This window comes from Malus sylvestris, chromosome 14 (genome assembly GCF_916048215.2).
Source record: "Malus sylvestris chromosome 14, drMalSylv7.2, whole genome shotgun sequence".
Taxonomy (NCBI): Eukaryota; Viridiplantae; Streptophyta; class Magnoliopsida; order Rosales; family Rosaceae; genus Malus; species Malus sylvestris.
Window position 1 is genome coordinate 12,952,632 of NC_062273.1, and position 26,020 is coordinate 12,978,651.

The 26,020-nt window shown below is 35.9% G+C and overlaps 1 protein-coding gene across 7 annotated transcripts; it reads left to right on the forward strand.

The window, feature by feature from the left end:
• The first annotated feature begins 15,743 nt into the window (after positions 1-15,743).
• Positions 15,744-25,900, forward strand: LOC126599383 (probable 3-deoxy-D-manno-octulosonic acid transferase, mitochondrial). 7 transcript variants are annotated; one of them, XR_007615091.1, is made up of 14 exons: positions 15,746-15,979; positions 16,151-16,244; positions 16,323-16,365; positions 16,748-16,870; positions 17,127-17,246; positions 17,323-17,401; positions 17,574-17,690; positions 18,119-18,216; positions 18,389-18,479; positions 18,631-18,750; positions 18,830-18,900; positions 19,659-19,869; positions 20,433-20,937; positions 25,228-25,900. XR_007615091.1 is itself a non-coding variant. In XM_050265756.1 (13 exons), the coding sequence occupies exons 1-12, from the start codon at positions 15,781-15,783 to the stop codon at positions 19,091-19,093; spliced, it is 1,233 nt and encodes a 410-aa protein (XP_050121713.1). In that variant the 5' UTR covers positions 15,744-15,780; the 3' UTR covers positions 19,094-19,140; positions 19,659-19,791. The 7 variants fall into 7 exon arrangements, 5 of the variants coding, with proteins under 5 accessions (XP_050121713.1, XP_050121714.1, XP_050121712.1 ...); XR_007615092.1 differs by lacking the exon at positions 25,228-25,900 and adding an exon at positions 22,513-22,828; XM_050265756.1 differs by lacking the exons at positions 20,433-20,937; positions 25,228-25,900 and adding an exon at positions 19,016-19,140 and having other exon boundaries at positions 15,744-15,979; positions 19,659-19,791.
• The last annotated feature ends 120 nt before the right edge of the window (positions 25,901-26,020 follow it).

Here is a 26,020-nt window from a genome sequence, read left to right on the forward strand (position 1 = left end):
ATGTGGAGAAGAGGTTCATACCCTTAGGAGGCCCAACTGAGATCGGAGTTGGCTAGAAAAATGGCTGGAAGATGGCTAAATGATCATGGATTTGGAAATTTCTAGAAATGAACAGTGACTTTCCTTTTGTTTTCCGAGTTCCTACACCACCCAAAAACTTACTAATTGTGAACCTATACATGATCTACAATGATAGGGACCAATTCCAAGGCATACCTTGGCAGGAAGTGGCAAGAATTCACCGGAGAAAAAAGTTGCATTGTGAAGGTTATTGTCCAAAGAAAAGAGAGGAATTGATGGTGGTTTCATCCCCTTTCCAGAGCTCGCCGGAGTGCCAAGGTGCTAGTGATGGTGGAGACAAAAGTGTAGATGTGTGTGTGTGTGTGGTTCGGCCAAGAGAGAGAGAAGAGTGAGAGAGATATGGGGGAGAGGGAGTGATGAAGAGAGAAAGAAAAATGGGGTAAAAACTACCACGTGTCAGCCAAGGGAATGCCTAAAGTGGAGAAATATCTCCAATTATGAAATTACGAAAATGCCCTTGATAATAAAAAATTTGTAAACTTAGTTTTAGCTCTGAAATCCAATCCGTTGTCACCTACACGTTCTTGTCGACAATGCTACGGGAATAAAATAAAAGAAAATTACCTAGATGTCAACGGAAGTCAACGCTTTCATCATTACGGGTATTTTCGTAATTTTAACTAATTAAAAAGTAAATTTTAAGACGGGTTGGATTTAAGTAAATTTATAATGTATTGTGTTGATGCACAAAACCAGAGGGGTCTTAGAACAACGTAAATCCGACCGTGAATCTGCAAGAAAGTAAAGAACATAAGATGTATCGTGGTTCACCCCAATGTTTGGGCTACGTCCACACTGATGTTGATATTGTTTCACTCTGAATGGTGAATATACAAAAAGGCTAGAGGCAGTATGCTCTCTAGCCTATTTTCAGTGTGCTCTCTTCCCATGGCCCTGAAGAAAATTTTGTGAAAAACATGTTCATTTGAGCAACATCTATGGCATGCAATTAACATTTAAAGGCGGAATCATGCTTGTATGCACTCAAAAACAAAACATTACCCATGAAATTCAAAGCCTAGTAGAAAGGTGAACCAAGACTCAACTCAAGAACAAAGTGAGTTGAGATATTTTATACCTTTGCTGATTCCTCTTTGCATAAGCAAAGACTAATCACCCAAGGAGAGGGCCTTCATTCCTTGCTTCTCAGTTCCATCGATTTCTTGGAGGAGGATGGTAGAAAAGATTCTCCAAGTTCCCAAAATTGAGAACCTCTAATTTTTCCACACTAAGGAGGGACTCGAAGAAGAGATGAGTGACCTTGGAGGATGAGAGATTACTAGCTAATCTCCTCCAAGGGGGCCGACCTCTTAGAGAGAAAGTGAGAGACATTGTGTTCTCATCTTTTCTCTAAAAGAAACCCTAATGAAGAAAAGACTATAAAGTCATATTTATACCTACCTTCATTGGAGTGGCAAACTTGTAATAAGTCCAAAACCCACTCCTTTATCAATATGGCCATTATTAGGCTGTTTGGGCCTTTGTGAATATTTAGTCATTAAGTTGTCATACAACTTAAGTCAATGGGCTTGATGTTCGAAGCCCATTGGGCCTTGAGGCCCAAAACTAACCCGAGGTTTTTAACGAACTTTATTCATTTGATTAATTAACATATTAATTAATCCTTGCCATAAATAATTAAACCATTTAATTATCCTTACTCATCTCCGTTGTTTCTTCAATCTCTACCTTACACGGTGTATGATCCATTAGGTTCCTTTTAGCGAGGCAGTGGGCGATCAGAACTCTTTCAAATCGATTGTGAATTGAAACTTACTTTCAATTCTCCCTTTAGTGTTTATACACGTTTAGGGCTTCCACAAACCATGAGTGACACCTAGCAGTATGTCATGGTTACCCAAGCTAATCAGAAGAGGTGGAAAACCTATTCAGTTTAGGATTACAATGCAATACGGTCTTTCTCTAATACAATACTCTTGACCACATTGTTTGGTTTGATAGTTTATTCATGTCTACTATCCAATGTGATTCATTTACTTATATGATTACTTTGAATGTGATTTGGAACGACTTCCTAAATCTCATTCATACTTTGGCCAGAGATTCTTAATCATATCATAGAGTATTCTCCCTCAAACGGTTTGAAGGTTAGAGATCTCTTGTTGCGCATTTACTTGCCTCCATGGCTAAGTGGCTTAACCCCAACTATGCCGTGGACACCTCTGACAGAGTGACTTTGACATAGTCAAAGATCAAGGACTTAACCATAAGACAACTATGATGCCTCAGGTCAAATGACTACTTTGCATTATCCCAACCATGAGTTCTCATGTGACATGAGTATGAGAACTCCCCGTTGATCGTGTTCAGTGGACTCATTCTCTATTGAGCACCTACATGCTTGTCTTGGTGTCAATCACACCAATGATTCGAGACCAGTCACTATCCCTGAGAGAAGACACAGCACGTACTGATCTTAACGGACTGTCAATGCCTAATTGGCAATCCTGTGATCAGGAACATTTAGGATATGTATACGAAAGAGAATGGTCTCATGAATCTAACTTCTTTAAATTACATTCTCCTAATTACATATTCCTTGGACTTATCATTTAAGCATATAACATTTATATGAGACGGCTTAAAACAATAATCTTTGCCCTTGATATTAAACTAGATTAGTTTAACATGTGAAATGTCCGTAAAGTATCATCATATGATTGGTTTTAGGGCACATTTCCAACAATCTCCCACTTGCACTAGAGCCAATCAGCTTGGTCATCAATGATGATACCTCTTCTGTAGCCATTTTAAAAATGGCTGAGTACTAGGCCTAGAGAATGGATATCTATATGTTATCCATAGAAGCAACCTTGAGAATAACGACGTCACCATTATACATGATTCTTAATCATGTGGTTTAGTCTCTCATTTGAGTTCGGATCATGATGAGACCTTGATTCCCTGGCTTGAGCTATTGCCCCATTAGTGTCGTAGTGTCGGTACACTAGAGACACTTTCTGGTTGGAACCGAATAAAGAGTTCATAAATGAACTTTCTCATCCAAACAACATTGTTGTAAGCTTCTTTATGGCAATATATTTTGCATGCATAATGGAACACATTAAAGTCATTACTTTTAATGTTTCCATCCAAATATCTCTTTAGTCATAATAAAGAGATATCTAATTATCTCTTCATTCATAATGAAGAAACATCCAATGATGGATTAGATTCATAATCTAATACATTTACGTTTCCATTACGTTACTCTAATTCTTCCTCATTCTTGAGGAATCCATCCTTTATTATTTCTCAAATACTTAAGGATTCATTTGACAGTTGCCATGGTTCTGATCCTGGGCTTGCATTGATATCGTCTTGTACCGATCTTGGTACAACTCATATCAACGTTTTTCATACAAAATGAAATACGTAAATCACCTTTCTGCGTATGCATAAAGGATTCTATTTACGCATTATTTTTTTGGGAGTCAAAGGGTACGTTCCCTTTGAGAAGAGCTACCTCCTAGTCTCACTAGAGTTGTTATTCTGATTGAAGTTTATCATCATATGAGAAACTTCCTAGCATCTTTTGTCTATTATTAGGGATTAATATAATTCAATTATATCTTGAAATCTATCATTGTAGATTTCCATCCCATGTATATAGACTATGTCTCCCATATCCATTCTATCTTTATAGAATGTTTAAAGTCATAACTTTAACGAAGAAGTATTCTTTTCATTTCCAAAATTAATATATCATATATGTGTATATATATATGTTCAAATTTAGGAACATGATTAACTCCCACTAATCTTTTGTAAACCTAGTAAACAAAAGATTCATTTACATCTTTATGAGAAATCAAACGATTTGATCTTTTCTCTCATAAAACGCTTATAGCTCCCACTAGCTTGCTAAGATTCATGATGGATGGATCTCTACAACTTACATGTCTTGTGATTCATAGTTTTAGACATATATTATCAAGACTATCTTAATAATGATTTCGGAAACCCATATTATGTCCAAACATTGAATCACCATTTAGTTGTAGCTAGCAATCTTCAAATTAATTGAAACCAAGACTACGTTAAAGATGGTTTCTTCAAAGTCAACCAATCTCTTTGATTGTAGTCACTTTAAGCTACCAATTAGCTATAAAGGTTTCATTATTTCGGGTCAAATGGTACTTTACCATTTCCTTGAGTATATGTCGTATATACACTCACTGTAGTCATAAGGATTTTCATTCTTATTTCTTTCGAATTAAGAGGTGTAACTCTATGATATAATCATAAAGTTCAAACCATTCAACTGAGACAGTTTATAAATCCTTCTCGACTACCTTGGAGCTTGTGGTATAGGAACTAGGTTGTTATATTTGTTGATCACTATCTTGTCTCTCAAAGAACCCATTCTTTGAGTTCTATCCCTCATTCATTTGCTCTATCTTAGGCAAATCCTAGTGTAGGATTACAATGAACTACCCAACAAACAACATTTGTTAGTTGGTTTATAGAAGTGATATCCAAATGTTAATTTAACGATACCCACAAGATAATTCTTTAAACAAATATTGCGTATTAGCACACAACCCCAAATCTTAACATGATTAAGATTTGTCTTTCTTTCTAACTACATCCTATGGAGTCATGAAAATTTTGGAAGATCTTCTAATTGACAATCATATTGTCTTAGAAGTATATATCCTATATATATGGGTAATTGATAACACCCAACGAACTAAATCTTATTCGAGTTCGTTCTTCTCTTAATGGAGAAATCCATTATCATATGATGCTTCTTTCCTTGATATCTTTCAAGGAAACTGTTCTAAAGTGTTACCTTTCCTTGGATCAAATCTAAGGAGGTAAATACTTTAGACATCTTACTCATCAACTTACATTTCTTGAATTCTTTGAAACCTTTTGCAAAGTATTCGGACTTGTGTTTATTCAAAATAAATGATAGTCCAACCGAGAGCGATCTTCGTGAATGTCATACAACATGAGTAGTATTATGTTTTGGACAAGTGCCACTAACATCTAAGTGAATTAACCTCAACAACTTTGTGATTCTTTCTTCCTTTCCAAAAGAATAAAGATTCAAACATTTTGCCTCTATACAATTTTAACAAGAAGGCATTGGATCCGGATCTAACGATCCAAAGCATCCATCTATGACCAACTCGTAATTTATGTTTAAGAGGTATCACAACTTAGTTGGGATTAGTCACTACCTTGCAACCTTTTGGGTTTTAAGCATCATTATATTCTAAACAGTTAACACTACCATATCATCTCTACTATAGAGATAATCAATTAGATTACAATAATCTAATCATTCATTAATAAAGAACAATGTTTTGTCAAACAAAACATTCATCCATCTCTCATAGTGACGGAATTAAGTTCCTTAAAATTGGAATGTAAAGACAATCTTTGGTTTTTCCAATTTCTTTGGTAGTTCATATGAGGAAGTAAGTACGATCTGCTTTCGTAGAGATCTACATTTGATTCACGTTCCGAATGTGAAGTACTTTCTCTTCTCTCATTAATCTTCTACTTCTTATTAGCCACACTTTTACAACGATTGTAAAACATAGTTACTAAAACGGAATCAAGCATTCAAGTAGAAGAACCAACTGTTTTGAATTTTTCAAGAACAATTTACAACACCTTCAAAAGGTGTGTTATTGACACTTGCAAGACATTTCTTGCAAATACCCCTTCCAATGTCCATCCTTTCATAAAGAAAGTTTGTTCCCTTGGAGTTATTTCCCCTTCTTCATTTGACTTCTCCTTTGACTACAATAGTCATGGTCCCTAAACTCCCACTATCTCTCTTGAAACTTATTTCAATTGTGTTATACACATCAAACGATTTGTAGAGCGTGTGGTTATTGTTCACTATATAGTTTACAATAAACTTAGTGAACCATTTGGATAGGGACACAAAGGTGAAATCCTTGCCTAGTTTCCGTCTCTAGAAGTGGTTTAACACTTCAACACTCAATGATTCAAAATCATCATAAGTCCATGTTGATGGACTATTTTTGTCAACCAACCATTATGTTCTAAACATAATTACAAACTTTCAAGAGTTGTTCAAGGCAACTCTCATTTCTTCATACAACAATTTGTAAGTGAAGAATCATGGAACATAAAGTGTCCATGCCCTTGTGCTTACTTCTCAAGTTCCTTGTTCATGTAACAAAGAAACAAGCACTAATGTTTGCGTTAGCTAAGGGTTGTTCAAAGCAACTCTTATTTCTTCATACAACAATTTGTAATTGAAGAATTATGACATTAAAAGTGTTGTCCTCTTTATGATAGACTTACCTAACATGCTCTTCCAATGATACATTATCAATAGGAAGATTGTGAGGATGAGACTACTTAGGTACATATACAAGCCATTATAGACAATCTGTGGGATTGTAGTACCAAGTCCGGAAACTAAAGCTTTCGGCTTTTCTTTCTCTCTAAGAGGCCGGCCCCCTTGGAGGAGATTAGCTAGCAATCTCTCATCCTCCAAGGTCACTAAGAGAATGGTCTCATGAATCTAACTTCTTTAAATTACATTCTCCTAATTACATATTCCTTGGACTTATCATTTAAGCATATAACATTTATATGAGACAGCTTAAAACAATAATCTTTGCCCTTGATATTAAACTAGATTAGTTTAACATGTGAAATGTCCGTAAAGTATCATCATATGATTGGTTTTAGGGCACATTTCAAACAGGCCCAAGACTTGGCCTCCCTTAATAAGGAAAGTGAGGAGTCATTTTATAGAATAAGGGCTCCTCATTTATTACATATTTGCCCCTTCATTTATTACATAATTACATTTGAGTCCCCCGAGTATTTATACGAGATCTAAATACGGAGGCCCTAAATATGGTACAAACATATTGTATAAAGAAGTGCCCATTTATACTTAAAACAGATAATTGTACTGGGATATATAACTTGCTAAAGAAATGACATAGATTATAAAGTTTAGAACATATTGAAAACATAGGGAAGAAGCATATAATGAGTGTTCATCCATTTATTTAACGAGTCTCTTATATTTTATTTACAAAATAAAATGCAAAATGAAAGTTATCGATTTTCTGTTTAAGTGAAAGTTAGGCAGGCTAGGTGAATCCTAAGCGAGTCTAAGTGTACTTTCTTCATTTTCAATGCCTAGAGACTAATTGAATGGTGGCTAACCCCTTAACACCTAGGTGAGGATTTTTAGAATAGTGACTGCAACCATGTGTTGTTGATCCAGTCATTTTATCTAGGGAAATTGCCAAAAATGACTCATTTCTTAATCTTAGGACTGAAATAGGACAAACCTACAAGCCATGAACAAACCATGCACAAAACTAAAATGATGAAAATACCCACATATAAATTGTAAAAACTCACAGTGATGACGTCATTTTTCTGGGTTAGAAAAGAAAGATGTCGAGATAGAGGTCTGAACTATGGGTTTTTTGGTTGAGTTCAGATATGTGAGCCTTGATTTCGAAGAGAGGGAAGTGCATAAAGAGGTTAGAAGAGTGAGCTGGGTTTTGGGTTGAACCCATACCTCTGATTTCAAACACAAGGATGTTGAGAAAGAGGTGAGAAGAATGAGGTTGGGGTTTTGGGGTTTAAGCTCAGATCTGTGAGCTATGTGTGTTATTCTTCGATAACCAAACACAACAAATTGTTCCATCCTTAAAGATAGGAGGTTTGTACCGTATTTTTTGTTTTGGACGGAAAGTTTCATTTTTTCCCACGACTAAAGCTTATGTAGGCATATTAAGGTAGGGTGTTTAGTTCCAAGTTTCTACGTCAATGATTTATGGAATAAATGGGTTGTTTGTAAGGTGAATCAATACTTATAAGCTAGGGTTTGTGTTTCATTTTGGGGCCTATGGGTTGTGGAATGAACTTTACTTTTCGACATGCTACAAAACTGGGATGGAACACTTTATGGTTCAAGTGTTGAATTGCATAAATTTGTGAAATTTTTTCCGTAATTTGCATGTGGTGTGCATGGTTATTAACGACAACGAGTATTATGTTTTCCACGTGCACGGTTAAGAGGTAGTTGATATACAAAACAAGACTTTGCAAATTGTCACTATAACCTTATGTATGTAACAATTATGTTTTAGTTGTATCACTATACCAATAGGTTGCCGTTAAAGTTTCTTATTAATGCCAAAAATAGGTCATTGCTCGATCACCAGTTATGTGCATACCATGTGCATGAAATGAACATATGTTGTGCATTCCGTGTTCATATTGTGTATATAATAGGCATAATAGGCATACCATAATAGGCATTGATGCGTATTTACATATTTGATACTCTTCACATTAATGTAGTTTAGGACATAATAGGCACTGAAGATAACAAGGATACATAGTCCTCATGTTTATTATCATATAGTAATTAACAAATACATTGCACAACTACATTACATTGATTAGTATCAAAGCCTTCAAATTAAGTCTACCATAGCTATTAAGCATAACCCTTATTAAGTGATCATCGATACCAAATTTTATTAAATGATTTGACCTCCTTCACTGTCAAAGAATCTCATTATGGTTCATGGGGTTTATTTCCCTTCCTAGCTAACAAAAATCCTCAAACCCCTTGTTGGGTTCCTCCTCCATTTCAGTATTTCCCTCCCGGGAATGCTCGTACAACTCAATATGGCCACGACGCTTCTACCACAATTCAAAATTTAAGGACGGGATCCTTTCTTGAGACGTGTTAGCCTTCGTTTTCTGCTTACTTGCACGGTAGAGCCCTTCGTTGGCTTTACCGTTGAGGTCCATAGGCCCTTTTTTTCCCTTCATTAGCTTATGGTTCCAATACTCGAGGACGCCCATCTCATAATCAAGACTCCCTTGGACCTGATCTATATTTTTCAACAACTTCTCCGAGTCGACAAAGCTAAACAATGACATAGGATTTGCCTTGGGTGACCCTGAAAATAAGGAGGTTCCATGTTGTACCACCCGTGGAACTCAGCGTTAAAACCCTTAGTTTCATGTTTGAACTTGGACATATTGGTGTTGTGAATTGTTTTAGCTATCTGAGAATTGTAATGGCTTTTTTGGTATGGAGATAATGGTTATGGAAAATAAGTGTGAGAAGCCTATTTATACAAGTGTATCATTGATGTGGAAAAAAACCCATTGGGTAAACAAGGAATTATGTTGAAAGTGTTTGTGTGGTGAGGATTTGTTGCACGTAACCTACAAAAGTTGTAGGAATCCCAGCACTCCTTTTTTGTCCCTCCTGCTATTTGATTTCCAACATATAGGTTAGTGTTTTGTCAAATCTCACACCCCCTACTTCATTTCCAACATATAGCTATCAACTTTTGCTACTTCATTTCCAACATTTAATGTAATAATATAGGTTAGGGAAATTGATTAGTGGCAGAGCCACTTGAATGAGAGGGTTGGTTGGCCCATCCTACAATTTTTGTAATATATATCAATTGTGTGCAAGTATAAACAATATTAAGTGTCATGTTAGTTGGTGAGTATACTTTGGTGGTTTCAACAAGGTAGGGGTTCGAAACTTGATGGTTTTTACATCTTTTTTTTGTCTTTTCCTAAACCCAGCCTTATGTTTTACCATATAAATTTCAATTCCTTTTTGGCTCTATACAATTTAGAGGAAGATGTAATGGATCTGTAGATCTAACTGTGTTAAAAGAAAATGTCATAGTTATACGGTTTTGAGTCATGACTTTAATTTTTTTATTCTTATTTAATGCAGTAATTTTTTTTGTCAAAGCTAGTAAACAAGTTTTGAGTCATGACTTTAATTTCATGTATACTTTAAAGCTCCATCTCTCATGTTTCAATAAAATTGACCATCATAATGTGTCTTAGAAATCCCATAAGTAGCTCCCTAGCCAAGGAGGCTTTTACATATTATGTGTATATAGTGTTCATATCATGTGCATATAGTTTGCATATAATGTGCAAACTCTGTGCATATCATGTACATATAATTGATGTATTTGTGTTGGAATATGATTATGATAACATGGTTTTGTATATATAACTAACATGGATTTGTATATATAACGAACAATTGGCCATTATTCTAGAATTGTTGACCTTATAATTCATGTATTTGTGCTTGCATAAGATTGTGAAAACATGGTTTTCACAATATGTGTAATCATGTGTAAAGGTACACCGTAACTTTGCTGTATTAGTATACATAATATTGTAGTAAAATACATTAATTAACCAATAAAGAAAAATAAAACTTTTTATTTTATAAATAAATAAATAAATTGTAAAGGATATGATTGTTGGGTATTTGATGGGTTAATTAATTAACTTGACTGACAACGAAATCTTCCTTCTCTTTTTCAACTAGTGTTTCATACGTAAGCTTTCGGTTATGTATTAGGTGTTTGTGCTTTGCTAATTTGTACAACACCTCGTTCAGCTGTTATTGTAATGCAACCAATGTGGACTCCTTTCCGAGACACTTTTGATGCCACACATTAATAGAGCGTGAGTTGGCAGAAAATTTCACCTTTGATTAAGCAATTTGATCCGTCAGATCATTGAAATCACCGTCACTCCCCGAGAGAGCCATGACATGTGTGCCTAAACCATGGCTACAAAATTGTTCTTACCTACATTTTATAGATAATCTATTTAGATGTCATTAAATGGCATAGCAAGCCACAAAAGGATGGAAACAAATTGTCTGTTTATAACTAGTTTGTCAGCAATACTCTTTCCAATTGCTTACCTTTTTTTTTGTGTAACTACATTAAGAATGTATCGTGGACAAACCAAATGTTGTCTAATGATTTGTTCTTGCTTTCCATTTATAGATGATCAATTTAGATGTCATTGAATGTGAGACCAACAAATATTGGATGGAATTGGTTGATTCATGACTGCCTATTATAGGTGTATGATGGCTTGTGAACAGTGGTGTTCAGCTGTCAGGAACTAAGTTTCCAACTTCTTGTTCTTAAAAAATCCTTCCAAATCATAAATGTTTTACTGTAACGACATTCAGAATGTGTCGTAATGGCTACAAAATGTTGAGTTCGTATACTGTCACATTTAATAGGGCAAAAAAATTGATAGTTATGTATACTTGTGTGTTTAAGAGCACTTATGAATACCATTGTCTGCCCTCACGCAATCTTGTCACTTTGGTCCTTCAAGTAGCAGAAAATAACTTTTCAAACACAAAAGTGAGACAAAAAATTAGTACTACACAGAAATATGTGACCATTCCCACATCCAATGTTGAAGAAAGTGTACAAACATTCGTGTTCCAAAAAAATATGTACTCATCCCACTCCCACATCCACTATTGAAGACATACTACAAACATTTGTGTTCCAAAAAATGTGTACTCATCCCACTCCCACATCCAATTTGGAAGACATTCTACAAACATTTGTGTTCCAAAAAACATGTACTCATCCGATTCCTACATCTAATTATGAAGACATTGTACAAACATTTATGTTCCAAAAAACACGTACTCATCACAGGCCCATGAACATAAATAGGTGTTCGGGAATCCCAAGAGCACCGAGGTCATACACTCTAAACTAACTCTGTCGTTTGGTGAAGTTGTTAAAAACCCCTTCTTTGTCGACAATTTTGAAATAAGGTCACACCTCTCGGCTCTCAGTTATGTACATCTAGACATGTTCATTGATCGGCTACTTATTCTTTGTTGACCACCGAGGAATTCTTGGTATGGTTGCAGGATCGGTCATCTTGCAATAGCATAGTGGCTTCTCCAATTGCGCAATTTTTTCATATGCCCATACCTGCACGTACACTGAATTAGTGTTCATCACAATCACAACAACTTGACCCTTATTAGTACTCAATCAAACCAACAAATTGTACCTGAAAGGAATAACTAAACTCTTAGTAGCACTATCTAAATCTCTGCCTCCTCTTACTTCCCATCGGTTGTTCCTCTTCATCCTCCTCATCTCATTCCGCATCACCATCCCATCTTCATCTCCCTCTCCTAGAAGCAGCAAAACAGAGGCTACCATGTAGTTATTCGAACGATACCACACCCCATGAATAAGTGTTGAACCTATCCATGTCCTCTACAAGGTCCAAGTACTCTAGGTTCACACCCATATTACTCTTTGCCCTATCAACACATGATGTGAAAATTAACTAACACACAAATTAAACCATCTTATTGACAATTGTAGTAAAGATTTACGTGTTCTAGGTCAGGGATTAGAAGGGATTGCTAATCTACTTAAAACTGACTTAAAAACATAAAACTAGGCTGAAAACACTTAACTAGACTTTAAAGACTCAAAACAAACTAGAATGACTCAAAACAGCACAAAACAATGAAACTGACTCAAACTAGACACTAGGGATTACTTTGAATGGATTCTAACTTTAACTTGACTCAAAATACTAAAAGACACAAAATGGGACAGATTCTAACTAAAAGACACGACCAAGTAAAGGGGGATTGTGTTTTGGACCAAATTAAAGTAAAAACAAGCAGATTGTAAACTTAAACAAAGTTTGGATGAAATTGGGGTAAATGGATGGGTGATAAGCTAGCTAGAGAGTCCTTCTCCACACATGACACACTTGCATACAAAACGATTTCCAATTGCTTTTCCAATAAACCATGAACCTCAACGCCCCAGATTAACCGTGAACAACACTAATTAAATGGACAACGCATCGGCAACCAAATTATTCTTCAATAGTCCCATACATGAACAACATAATAGAGATACAATCAAAGATCATTAAGCTTTGTGAAAATCATAAGCATTGACAAGGTATTCGTAACTATGAACAGCATGATACTCCTGCCAGAAATCTACTTAACACGATTGTGACTAGCAACCTCCATTACTTATGAATATAAGTTCATAACGATTAGGTGAAATTCCCTTATATTCTAGCATCAAATTCATGCATACAAACTAAGCAGGCCCTCTTAATCAACATACAAGAATAAGTTCTGAATCAAACAATTAAGTAAATTGCATTCATGATTTATGAAATCACAATTGAAAGTAATCAATTCATATTACAAATATGTTCATGGCTTTGAATTCTCCTCTAACTAAAAGAAGTTTAGCTCCTCATGTTCGCAAAACAAAGATAATTAAACTTAAACATTAAAAACAAAGGATGGATTACACCTAAAAACATTCCAGCAATCCAAGCTTGAATGGCAAGCACATCCAAGGGTCCTCCTTCTTCTTCTTTGCTACGGCACAAGGGTTGTGATCATGGATGAGTGGTGAATTGTGGTGGTGGATGGATGTAGGTGAGTTATGGTGAAGGTTGGATTGATGGGATGATCATGAATGGTGCGGCAAGGACCTTTATTTATAAGGGAAGGAAAAGGCATGGCTGGGAATTAATTTTGGGAAGAGTTAAAGACTCCAAATCCCCCAAGAAAAGGGTAACAAATCATAATCCCAAAAGGAAAAGGATAAGGGAGGTGCGGCAAGTCTAGAAATAAAGGGGAATGTGACTTCCTTGCACGGCAATGAAGGATTCCTTACAGATTTGGTGCGGCAAGGCTAGAAATAAAGGGGAATAGGTTTGCTTGTGTGGCAAGGGATTTTAGGAATGTAATTAGGTTTGAATTTAAGTCTCCTAATTTAATTAAAGATCCTCCTTGTAGCTAGAAATTAAGTAGTGAAGGATTAGGAAAGTTTAGGACAAAATAAGGTAACTTTGGCTAATATTCATTCTTTCTTGCTTGCATCCTGTACTTTCTTTTCTTGAATTAATTTCTTCACAACTTCAGCATAATCCTAGCCTCTTTTGGTCTTCAAATTCGTCCATCCACCTTGTTTCATGCATGTGTTATCCATTCCAAGCCCAAAACTGCTCCAAAATGCACTTTCTTGCTACTTTAGCCCTTTGGACCTACAAACACACGAAAATAGCTTAAAATACTAAAATAACTATGAAATAACAACATAAATGCCAAGAAACAAGCTAACTAAGTCACATAAATATGCTCCTATCAACACACTCTCGGCGAAGTAAACCAGCCTCATCTTCAACGCATCATCCTCGTCCACATATTCTTTAAACACCATTTCAAGATCGACACATGTCACTAAAACCTTTTTGGTTGCTTTCTTGAGGGCGATCTTCACTTTACCTTTACCCTTCACACCCTTACCCTTACCCTTGTTACTCTTTCCAACAAAACCAAACTTTTGAGGAAAATATGTAAGCAACAACCTAATGTTGGAAGGCTCAACGTCTAGATCATACGGTTCGTCACAATGGAGCCCTGTAATGAGGCAAAAGTCCTTCTTTGTGAACCGGGTGACCTCACAGCCTATTAAATATGTGAGTCCCTCTAGGTCTTTCACCCCCTAATTTTCCACTCTACGAATCGACAATTCATGCATCAACTGCCCACTAAAGGTTAATTTATCGACACTGTCTAAGTGTCCAAAGTATGAGGCCCTAAAATTAGCAAGATGCGCATCATTATACTTGTGACGCAAGACTCCTAGGACATGACTAGCTTGAGAAAGGTTGTTAACCCTTCCCCTATATGATTCTTCCTTTTTTGTTGCAAGTTCAACCACCTGATTTGCCATCTCCTGTACACATAATAATACAAGCATTCATGACAACCCAATTGAACAACATATACTCTGAGAACAACCAAATATGACAATGTTTATCATTGACACAACCTGTCAACAATTCTCATAGCTATACATCTACTATGAACATACTTTCATGAGTTAAGAAATACCAAATCAATTCATAAAATTAACAAAGATTCATCGATAAAAATCATTCACAACTCAACAATATAAATTCAACAAAACAAATTGAAGCACATATATCATGTACACAACCTGTCAACCACAGTTCATAAACCTACATCTCACCAAATATATACTTCCACAGCAACTAATTTCATCACCCACTTGCATAATTAACCATAAACACTAAAGAAGTACATAATTCTACATATATAATGAAATTATTTTCTAGGGTTGCAAATTTCAAATTTAGTTTCCAGAATCAAGTTTGTCGTCGACTTTCGCGAAAACAATGACTCTGAACCCACTCCAATCAAGGAACCACTGGAATTTTTTTTCCGTGTAAGCAACTGTTAACCCTCAAACCAAAGATGCTTGAATGTCGAAGTGCACTGAGGCCAGAGACAACAATCACAACAATACTCTGACTGGGTTTCGAACGCTACCAAGGTTTTGAATGAGCACGATGTCAGGATAAGAAGGAGATTTCTGCAAGGAGAAGAAAATTTTATGGTTTCAACTGTTGCTGGGGAGGGAGGGGGAGAGTTTAGTTCCCTTTATTTTGAATTCTTGCATATACCGTTTTCATTAACTCATGGATCTTTTTTAACCCGATTTTACACTAAGCCCTTTCTAATGGATTCTTTTTCAAGCGTTCAAATTTAATCCTATGGTCCACATTCTATCCACACGCACCGTCCGCAAATCTCTGTCCTCACCTTAGAAATCGCGTTCTTAACAATGTAATGGTGTTCGGCTAGTATTGTCCAGAAGATTATACAAAATTGGGCCTTTGTACATGCCCAATGACAAAGTGCTGCCCCAAAACGAAAAACTTCTGGGTCTGGCCCACGAACCAAGTCCGTATGTACTCTGCAATTCTGCTCGGTGAAAGAAAATTACAGAAGAGAAAGAAATGGCGGCAACGAAGAGCAAGGCAGTCTACAATGTTTACAGAGCGCTGACCCATGGTCTATCACCATTGCTGTACCTTCACCTCCACTGGCGGAAACTCGGAGGCCTCGAGCACCCACTCCGATGGCCTGAGCGTCTGGGCCGACCTTCCCTCCCTCGGCCCGAAGGCCCACTCATCTGGTTCCACGCCGTCTCATTAGGTTTCCTCCTATCCTATCCAATCCAATCCATGTAATTCCTTCAGTTAATTTCATCTCCGTTCCCCCTGTTTGGTTACCGGGAAGGTGGAGGGAAAATAACATAGAGATATTGAGCTTAATCAATCTTTAATTGTGATTAATTATTGTGGCGTAATTAAAAACTGGACCCAGGTGAAGGAATGGCTGCGATTCCTGTAATCAAGCAATGCATTCAGCGGAGGCCTGATTTAACTATTCTGATGACCACTACGACGTCATCTGCGTTGTAAGAACAAAACCCATCTCCCCATTTAACGTGTAATTCTGAATTTATTTATAATTTTTCATTTCACTACATTTGCAGTGGAGTAATAGAGAAACTTCTTCCAACTGGTGTCTTACATCAGGTACTCTTTTAATAAACATATGTTTGTCTTTTGCGAAACTCGTGACTTTCGCAGCATTCAAAAATTCGATATTTTTTTCTGATCAATTCAATCATTAGATGTAACGCTATATTCGGGGTCATAACGCCTAACTTCTACCTACAATTTTAATACAATGCTGCTGGAATGGTTAACAAATTGAATACATGTATATGTTGTATAGAGTATAGAGATAGATATGTTACTAGCTTATATAATACATGGGAATTTGGAAACAATGCTTGGTTTCATCTATCGGTGTCCTTATGGTAACGATGAATATTACTATTGTTCTCTATGTCTTAACTGAAAGTAACGATGGCATATTTCTGATTGTGACACACTCAACTTTCAATTGATCAAGTTTTCGCCCGTCGATACACCTTCTGCTGTGGACTCATTCCTTGGTTACTGGAAGCCTAATGTGATTGTGCTTATGGAGAGTGAACTATGGCCAAATTTAATTATGGCTGCTTCAGAAAAGGGTGTAAGTTATCTTATCTTGTTGTGAATATACTAAATTATGTGAGCGTATTTTTTGAATAATAATGATGGTAATAACACCCAATTAGTACTTACAAGTGTAGCTCAGTTAATTTTTTTAGGTTTACTCTAAATTAGAAAATATTTTCCATTGTTTAATTTTATTTGCATCCAAATTATTGCTTAGCTTGGCTAACTATAACTTGAATACGTAAAGTGCAGTTGGTTTTAGATCATTTATATGATTCATATTTTTTCAGATCATGCTGGCATTGTTAAATGCTCGAGTATCTACTAAATCCTTTAAACGTTGGTCAGGACCAGTGCTTCTTCCACTTATTTCATTGATGCTATCAAAGTTTTCATTGATTTCCCCATTAGTAAGTGCCGCTACAGATTGCATTGAGTAATCTGCGTCTTCAATTGTCTTCTCACTCTTTTTCTTGCACGCCATAGAGCAATATGCAGGCCATCCACTTTCAGCTGCTGCATGCCCCGCCTTTTGTGATCAACTTTTCTGGTGACTTGAAGTATGGTATGTCTCACAATGAAAACTTGTATATATCCTTTTGGAAGTCAATTGGAAAGTCTAAATGTTGTGTTTTGAATCTGGTATTGTTTCATAACTATAAATTATAGAAACTCTTGAAGAAGGTGATAATCTATCCTAATCTTAGAATTTATTTATTTTTTCTTGTAATGTTCAGTGGTTGGAGAATTTGACATTTCTGAGGGAGAGATCAAAAACATGCAAGATTTAAAAGTACACTGTGCCCACAGGAAGGTTTGGATGGCTTCTTCCATACATAAGGGGGAAGAAGAAGGTTACTTCTTGCTACTTACTTATCCTTAAGTTCTGGACTGCATATATTGTGTCATGTACATGTAGAGTTTTATTAGAGACCTGACCTGAATCATACAATGTCATGCTGCCTCATTACTGGCAGTCGTTGGTTTCTGAAAGTTTCATATAAGTGCTCGATGATTTTATTACGTGAATGCTAGTGCTAGACTTGTGTTTTGTCCTAGTTTGGCGCTTCTTTGGCTTGCAATGTCATTTTCAACTAGAAACTAGTGTTTTTTTCTTTTTGTTTTGCTTTGTTCATTTCACCTTCCATTTCTTAACCCATTATTTTTTCAAGTAGCGACATTCATCTAAAGAATTGTCAAAATGTTTTTGCATTCGTTTATCAGAATATTCTTTTGCTAGATTATTTCTGTCTGTTGAAAAGCTCACAAATACTATATGCAGTCATACTTGGCATTCACAAAGTGCTGCGACAAGAGTACCCTGACTTGTTAACTATTATTGTGCCTCGACATCCACAGCATGGAAAAGAGATTGCTCAAGTATGCCATGCATTCAATTTTATTGATGTTAAACAGAAAAAAAAAATGGTATCTATATGATTGATTTTTCTAAAGGCACAAAACTGCATTGAGATTTACTACCTGAAAAAAGAGAATGATTGAACGTTACATTTATTAGTTTCATTTCATGACATTGCCTTAAATAGTGCAGAAATTGTGGAAAGAAGGGCATGGTGTAGCATTGAGGTCTCAACGTGATAAACTCTTAGGAGACACCAGTATCTATGTGGTGGACACATTAGGTTAGCATATTTTGAAATCTTCTCCCTACATGATTCTTAGACAAATCTTGCGCAAAAATCATACTCTCATAGTTTACCCCTTGTACAGTGGCTCCGCAAAAGCATTCTCCCTAACTTCATTATATGTTTTTTCTCTTTGCTTGATTTATAGGTGAATTGAAACACCTTTATAAGTTATCCCCCATAGCTGTAATTGGAGGTTCCTTCTTTCCTAGCCTTTCTGGCCATAACATATCAGAAGCTGCTGCAGCAGGCTGTGCAACTTTGACTGGTGAGTAGCTGCTACCAGATCAGAGGTTATTGGTTCTTAACATACCACTGATAGCTGCTTTTTTATTTTCATTTCTCAGGTCCTTACATTGGGCATTTTTCAATCATGGTACTGGAAATGCAACGATTAAATCCTCTGTCAGTTCTGCAGGTGTGAAGAACCTTTATCCTCTGTCCTTCAAAGTATCACTTGTTGAGACTCTTCATACCTCCAAAATTATGTTGGTTTTTCAGAAATTTGACTCAATATATAGTGATTTATTTAGGGTGGTGCTATCCTCACACCTATTCTTACCTCTCACACACCCCTCCTCAATTTCCAGCCGTCGGATCGAATGAACTGAAGAAGATCAATGGACCAAAATTAACAAGATGTGAGAAGTAAAAAGGGGTGTGTGATTTGTGAATAGCATTACTCTTTATTTATCCTTTTCTGGTTTTAATTTTCTTTTACATCAGAAATCTACCTTTTTATTCAGTGGACTTGAATTGAAATTTCGGATGTAGATAGGAAATTCATTAAATGTTGCGTGTAACCTGTACTCTCTGTTCAGCTATTTGGGTGAAGCTTTTAGGCAGACATGTCAAATAGGTGATCTAGTACTGCATGGGTAGAATGGGCTTCGTTCAGTTTAATCATATGTATGGACACGTGTTAGCTTCATTTGTTGCTTTAGTTGCTACTTTTAGTCTCTGTAAATAAGTCATAACATCTGCACCAAGCCTTCTTTTGGGTGGGAAGACGGCCTTTGCAGGGTACTACTGGCTGTCTGGATTGTGGATAATTTCAACTTAGGAATAACTACCTGAACCTGTGATTTCATTAATATTTGTTCTGTCTGCTTATAAGAAAATAAAAAATAAAAATTTGTGTAATTTCTGCAGCTTTTTATGTTAATGGTCTTGCAGGTTGGGGGAAAATTAGAACTTGAAGAAGCTCTTAGAAAGCTGTTTAGTGATGTCAAAGTCCTAGAAGCACATTGTGCTGCAGCAAAACAAGTGTATCATACTCTATCAAGTGGTGTGGTTCAAAACGTTTGGAATCTATTAGATATTCAGATTCTCCAACGAGCTTTGAGCTAAAAAGTAAAAGATCGTCATACAACAACAGAAATCTAGGGTAAAGTTACCACTCCCCTTAGCATCAGAGTATTTTATGCTTATAGTCAATTAGCATGTCCTAGATTAGTAATTTAGTTAACCTGGGTATTGCTGTATCTAAATGTATTCTTCCAAACGACAGCTGATTTTGAGCATCATGTTGTTTGTAAGCACTATCATCGAGTATAGTATTTAAAATAACTTTTACCCTTCAAGAAAGGTGAAAAAGCGCTTTGGCAATAATATGTTTTCTTTTATTAAATCCTATGATGTGCCTTGATGTCTAATTTCTGTACAAGATACAGATACTTTTGCAAGGATAAATGTTAAACCTCATACTGCTTATTCCCTATACACGAGATTGCATCTTCACCTGTAAATAAATGAAAACACCAGTATAATGTATATATTTTCAGTAACAGTCTTTTAAAATGCTTAATGCACTTCTTTGATTCAGCACCTTTCTGTCTACTGCTAGCTTGGCATAATGGTATTTCTAGGAAAATAGAAATAATAGCAATCGCAGATAACTGTTGCTGCTGCTTCCACCACTGCTACAATAATCTCTGATGAACTTCTCAGAAAGCCATGAAGGGGGCAAGAGAATTGATTGCTGCTCGTTCCAACTCCAAGAGAGTGAAGTTTATCTTCAAAAAGAAACTCGTCACATGGCATAGCTGAAGGGCCAGAGCTACCATGACCGTACTCTTCATATGCTTGGTCTAGCAGCTGCCGTAGAACCGGGTGGTTCAGGAAATCCATTCTTTCAACAAACCTTCATCTAGCTTCCCCTACTACTACAGCCAAGTGACCAGGAGGGACATCCCGGGCTGGCTTCTTTTCACCAACTCCGGCAAGCCTCAGCTTCACATGCAACCATTCTTTTTCAGCTTCCAATGTTGCAGATCATGCCTTGTCTATAATATTGCTACGTGGGAGGAGCCATATCAATGTGAAATGACAACTCAAACATTCTTGATAAGGGTTGTTCAAGGTGGACGTGGGTATTTATTCTTGGGGCTCTCCGGTTTTTGCTTCAACAATTTATTCATTTACCGTGCAAAGGCCTAAGGGAAAACACAATAAGGTAAAGTATCTTATAACTGCTAATTGCATGATATAAAGATAATATCGGGTGAAACGTGTCTTAGTGATTTGGGTTTTCTGTTAGATTTCCTGCATTACCACCTTTGCTTAGTTTTTTTACTGGGATAAAAGTGAAACCCTGATAACTTGATATGATTGACGTTATCACATCCTAACTTCTTTGTCCATAACAAATTTTGCTAATATGGCAAGCAGTTGGCAGAATTGTAGTACTTCTTTACCTTTTTTTGGTGACTCAATTGTAGAGAACTTGAAATGCAAGGGATCTCTGCATTTGGAACTTGAAATGCAAGGGATCTCTGCATTTGGATGAAATTGAATCCTTAAGATAGGACAGAATTATGGCTAGCATGTGTCGGTCGGGGAGTCCTTGGGACCATGATCTTATTTTCATGGGCTCTCATAAAGGAGGATTCTCTCCTCTCCTATTCCCATGCACGCATCACATGCATTGGTGGGTGGACATATTCTTCATACCACATACGTATGTAGGAGTCTCTGTTGTATTGTCAAATTTTTCATGTTTTTGCGTATGTGACATGTCGTCTGTTGGGGTGGCAACCTGGGGGTTTGGGTGCCGGTGTTTTATAGTAGAACGATGTATGACTCGTTGTAAAGAATTTAAAGAGTTACATATTTTTCTTTCATGAATTCATGCTGTTTGCTCTAGGTTATTTAGTCTTTGTTATGGTTATTTAGAAACAAACTAGCAAAGGGGATATTCTCTAAACCCTATGTTTGGACGAGAAACTTTCAAGGTCTCTAGAAACTTTAAACTTGATTGTTAAAAATGCATTAGGAGAACAATACCAGTGAACTATTCAAACCCTACAATGTTATTACTAAAACACTATAAATGCACTACAAAACACTAAACAAGTACTTTCAAATGACACATTGCACTCAAATGTATTGCAGTTAGTTATTTCGAGTCCTCTATCTAATTTCTGTGTAAAGCGGGTAAGGCTAGCCGACATTCACCTCTCCCAGACCCTGCGTAAAGCGGGAGCCTTGTGCACTGGGTACGACCTTTTTTATCTAATTTCTGTGGTGCATTCCGAATAAAGTTGGGCTAAGTTCCATGGATTTTAAAGTCCCTCGTTCAAACGCACCATAACGGCAACGTTGGTGTTTAGGATTGGATTTAATTGCTCACTAGATTCAAAATATGTTGAAATAAGAAATGAAAGTCAACTTCTACATTATGTCTAGTTAAAGAAGCTAGATGGATTAATCACTGTATCAACATCTTATAACTAATACAGTCTCCCTTCAATTTGGACAAATTTAGAGTAGGCGTTCGTTTCTTACTTCAACATACTTTGAATTTGGCATGTTATCTAATCAATTCTAGGAACTAAAGGTGGCCTAAATTTGATGCTCTTGAACAATTTTTTTTTTTTTTGCTTCCATGTTACGTGACAAGTTGAGAGATAAGTAGCGTTCATTTAAAAATTTGTCTTGCATACAAAATTCTAGTTATAACTAAAAGATTGTCGTACATGATATGTTTTAACTGAACAACGGTTCTCATACTCAACTTGCTACTTGGCAGGAAAGTCTTAACAAATTTATTTTCCTTCCATTAGAGATCCAAACATGTGCAAAGCATAAATAGTTTGGAAAGTTAAAACGTGGATACAATGAGTATTTTTTTTTTATCAAACAATAGATTTTATTGGATTAGATATTAGATTAGCATTGATAGGGTTCGACCCACGCCGTCATGCAAGAGCTCAACTCCTTTCCACCAACGTGGTAAATGGCCACTTGCGACTTGATTTCATGGATCAACAACTTGTAGGCAGCTTTTCATCAAGAAGAACCTGAAAGAATTACAGATTAGGCCTTTATCTAGTACCTTTGTCTAATCTGCTTTTTTATTAACATATCCAGGTTAGTCTAAATTTAATTTGTTGGTTTGGTCCAAACACTAAATGCTTCAAAACTCAGGGCAATAAACAAGCAAGCAACAATTAAACTGATAATGTCCCTACCAACCCTGAGACAGTTGACAAAGAACACATTATGTATTTTGGAAGAGCAACTTGTATGCCACAAGTACATCGTCATGGTGGCATCTTGTGTCAATGATACAAGAATATGTAAAGAAAAAATAATACATAACATTGTATTATTAGCATGGGATGCTATTGTGATGGTGTATCTTTGCCATATAAATCCTTGTCCTTATTTGTACCAAATAGAAAGGAACATGGTCATTATGCAAACTTACAGAGAGTAATGTCCATGCTTTGTTCCCTCTAGTTTTCCATCAATTGGGACATGGAAGCATGACTTCTCTAGGCCTCTCTCTCTCTCTCTCTCTCTCTCTCTCTCTCTCTCTCTGAAAAAATAAGGATATTGTTTTTTCTTTTCAATTTGGAGGGCATATGGCTAAATGTGGTGTCAAAATCACAACCCTCTTTGTTTCGGGTCCAAATAAGGTCAAGAGGAAGGCGAAATTGAACTCTCGATTCAAAATTGTAAGTGCTCTACCATAGAAGTTATCAGTCATCACATACTTTTTAATCTGAATTTTCTACAAAACAAAATAAAAGCCCGAACTAAAAGAACAAAGAAAAAATAGTAGTTTAAAGAGAATGTTACAGAAAAAAGATATGCAGTGTAAAGAGAATGTTGTAGTATATATGATGATCCATGATGACGATGATGATGCAAAATAAGCTTTGGATCGTTTATTTCTTTATTTATATTGGTAGACAGATACTCTTATGCAATCGGTGACTCTACATAGCAAATATTTATTAAGTGGTTTGAATAATTTTTGAACATGTAACAATTATTTATTAGATAATATATCACCATTGAAACTATGTGCTAGTTGCAAGAGAGAATTTATCCTATCGATAAACAAGTTTAGTAACCATTTAGTAGAATTCAAATTTTGATATTCAAATACCCACAGAATGTTTTTCTATTTAAAAATAAGGGAGTTTTAACAAAAAAGGCTTGACACTATTCATTCTTAATCAAAATGACATTTTGTGTATGAAAAGTCCATAATGGATAAAACTCTTTTCTTTATTTACTCTTATGCCATTATTTTATTGTTACAGCGGGGTCCACAATAATGTTGACATTTCTGTCTAGAAATACATTATTTTACATGATGCTATTCAATTTATGCTAATTTGTTGTCAGCTCTTTATGCTTCCATCATGTTGATATTATGCAACTCTTCTTCTGTAAAATTATTCCAGTATTGTTCATCGCCTTCTACTAGCTCTGCATCTCTTTCTCTATCTTCTTTCACCTTGTAATACATATCTTATGTTTCTCCTTTGAAATTTTGAGGCTTCTAGTATGGCTGATGACGGGCTTTTGACTTGCTATAAATATGCATTTCTTCTTCTTCTGCTACTAATACCATATCATACCTAAAATCTTCAAACTCATCTAAGGTGAACATTTGGATCCCTTGAAATTTTAGAATACTTTTGTATGAAGGAGTCCAACTGTACGGAGAGATAGGGGATAGTGTAAATGACTCTTCATTGATCATGGCTATGTGCCTAGCTTTCTTCGTATGCATATGTACATACCAATCTGGAGGGCTACTAATAAAACTTATGCAAATTTCTTTCCACTTTTCTAGATAATTTTCTACTACTTTTATAAGTTTTTCAAGAAATGATTCTAGTTGGGAAATGTAGTTAATGAATATTTTATCAAGATAGCCAAACTCTAATAGTAAGGCCGGGGTAACTTCTATCAAGTTATGCTTTTTCTGATGCTCATAACTAAAATGTCATGGTCTAAAATCTTTCATGTTAATCATGGCCACATCTATGCTAACCTCTAGTTTACAAATACAACTCTCTGTACTATCACAAAGACATGATGGATACATCTTTGTAATAATATCCATCCCCAGTTTTGGATTAAAGATGGACTGATACAAAACACATTGTAAGTGTAATTGTAACTCTTTCATGGGCTGTGATGCTTTACTCAGGATTTCATTTTGCATATTTGATGGCATTATCCTTAATTTTGCTTTTGAAATTTCTTCTAATAGGATATCATCTATTATTAAGTCTAAAGATATATTCCTAAGAAAACTTTCATATCTTTCTTGTTTTTCTTTGTCACTCAGATGCTACTCCATTTCAATGTCTTCATCTAAGAGCTCAATCTTAATCTCTTTTATGGGCTCACTAGCCTCTTGTTCTATGGGTTTAATAACTTCTTTTCCTTTATTTTTATGCTGATCAGTTTCCAACCCTATTTTCAATTCTCTTTTCAGCGTGTCACTTGCCTTCTGCTGCATTCTAAGAGATTGGAGTTCTTGGTTCATTTTGGTAAACTTACCAAGTAATGACTCATGGTCTCTAGAAATGGCTTGAAATTTGTGCTCAAGAGAATGAATATGTTGCTAGCTTTGATGAAAATTAAAATTAAAGCTATCAAACTCTTGTTCTAAGGCTCTAATTAATTTTTTATGACCTAACCTCATGCTTGGCTGATTGATTTGGATATTCCAAAAATTATCTAAGAGAACCTGTTGCCTATCAGAAAGTCATGGCACCCTTGACCTATACCTTAGAGTTGGATTTCTGATTCCTTCCACAATATTGCCATTAAAGTTGAAAGTGGGTACTGGTGGTGATGCTGGTCTGCTTATGCCATTTTGGAATCCACTGAATGGTGAAGTCTGATGGTGCATTATTATGCTACTAAAATGTGCTCTTCTGCCTTGTGGTCTTGTGCTATTTGAGGATAATGGTCCACAATATTTCATTCATGTTCAACAAATTAATCTTGATAAGATATCAGCTAATGTAGTATCATTACCTTTTATATGTTCAAAAATTGGTTTAAAACCATTTCCTGTAATTGAATCAACAAAATCAACCTATTTTCGAGCTGCCTGTTTATTAGCATGTATCTTGTTATAATGAGAAACTATATTTTGACAATCTGTTCTAATCGTAAATACTTCATTATGTAAAAATAAATAGAATGCTTCAAGTGAGTTAATTATTCAGGTTTAGACTCAACTAACTTAGAAGTTCTGACAGAGTTCAGTCGAAGGTTTG

What these genes read in the sequence shown, in the direction of transcription:
- LOC126599383 (XM_050265755.1), top strand. Translation starts at nt 15,781, where the DNA reads ATGGCGGCAACGAAGAGCAAGGCAGTCTACAATGTTTACAGAGCGCTG. An exon ending in ACTACGACGTCATCTGCGTT is followed by an intron (nt 16,245 to 16,322) that starts GTAAGAACAAAA and finishes CTACATTTGCAG; the next exon opens with TGGAGTAATAGAGAAACTTC. An exon ending in TGGCTGCTTCAGAAAAGGGT is followed by an intron (nt 16,871 to 17,126) that starts GTAAGTTATCTT and finishes ATATTTTTTCAG; the next exon opens with ATCATGCTGGCATTGTTAAA.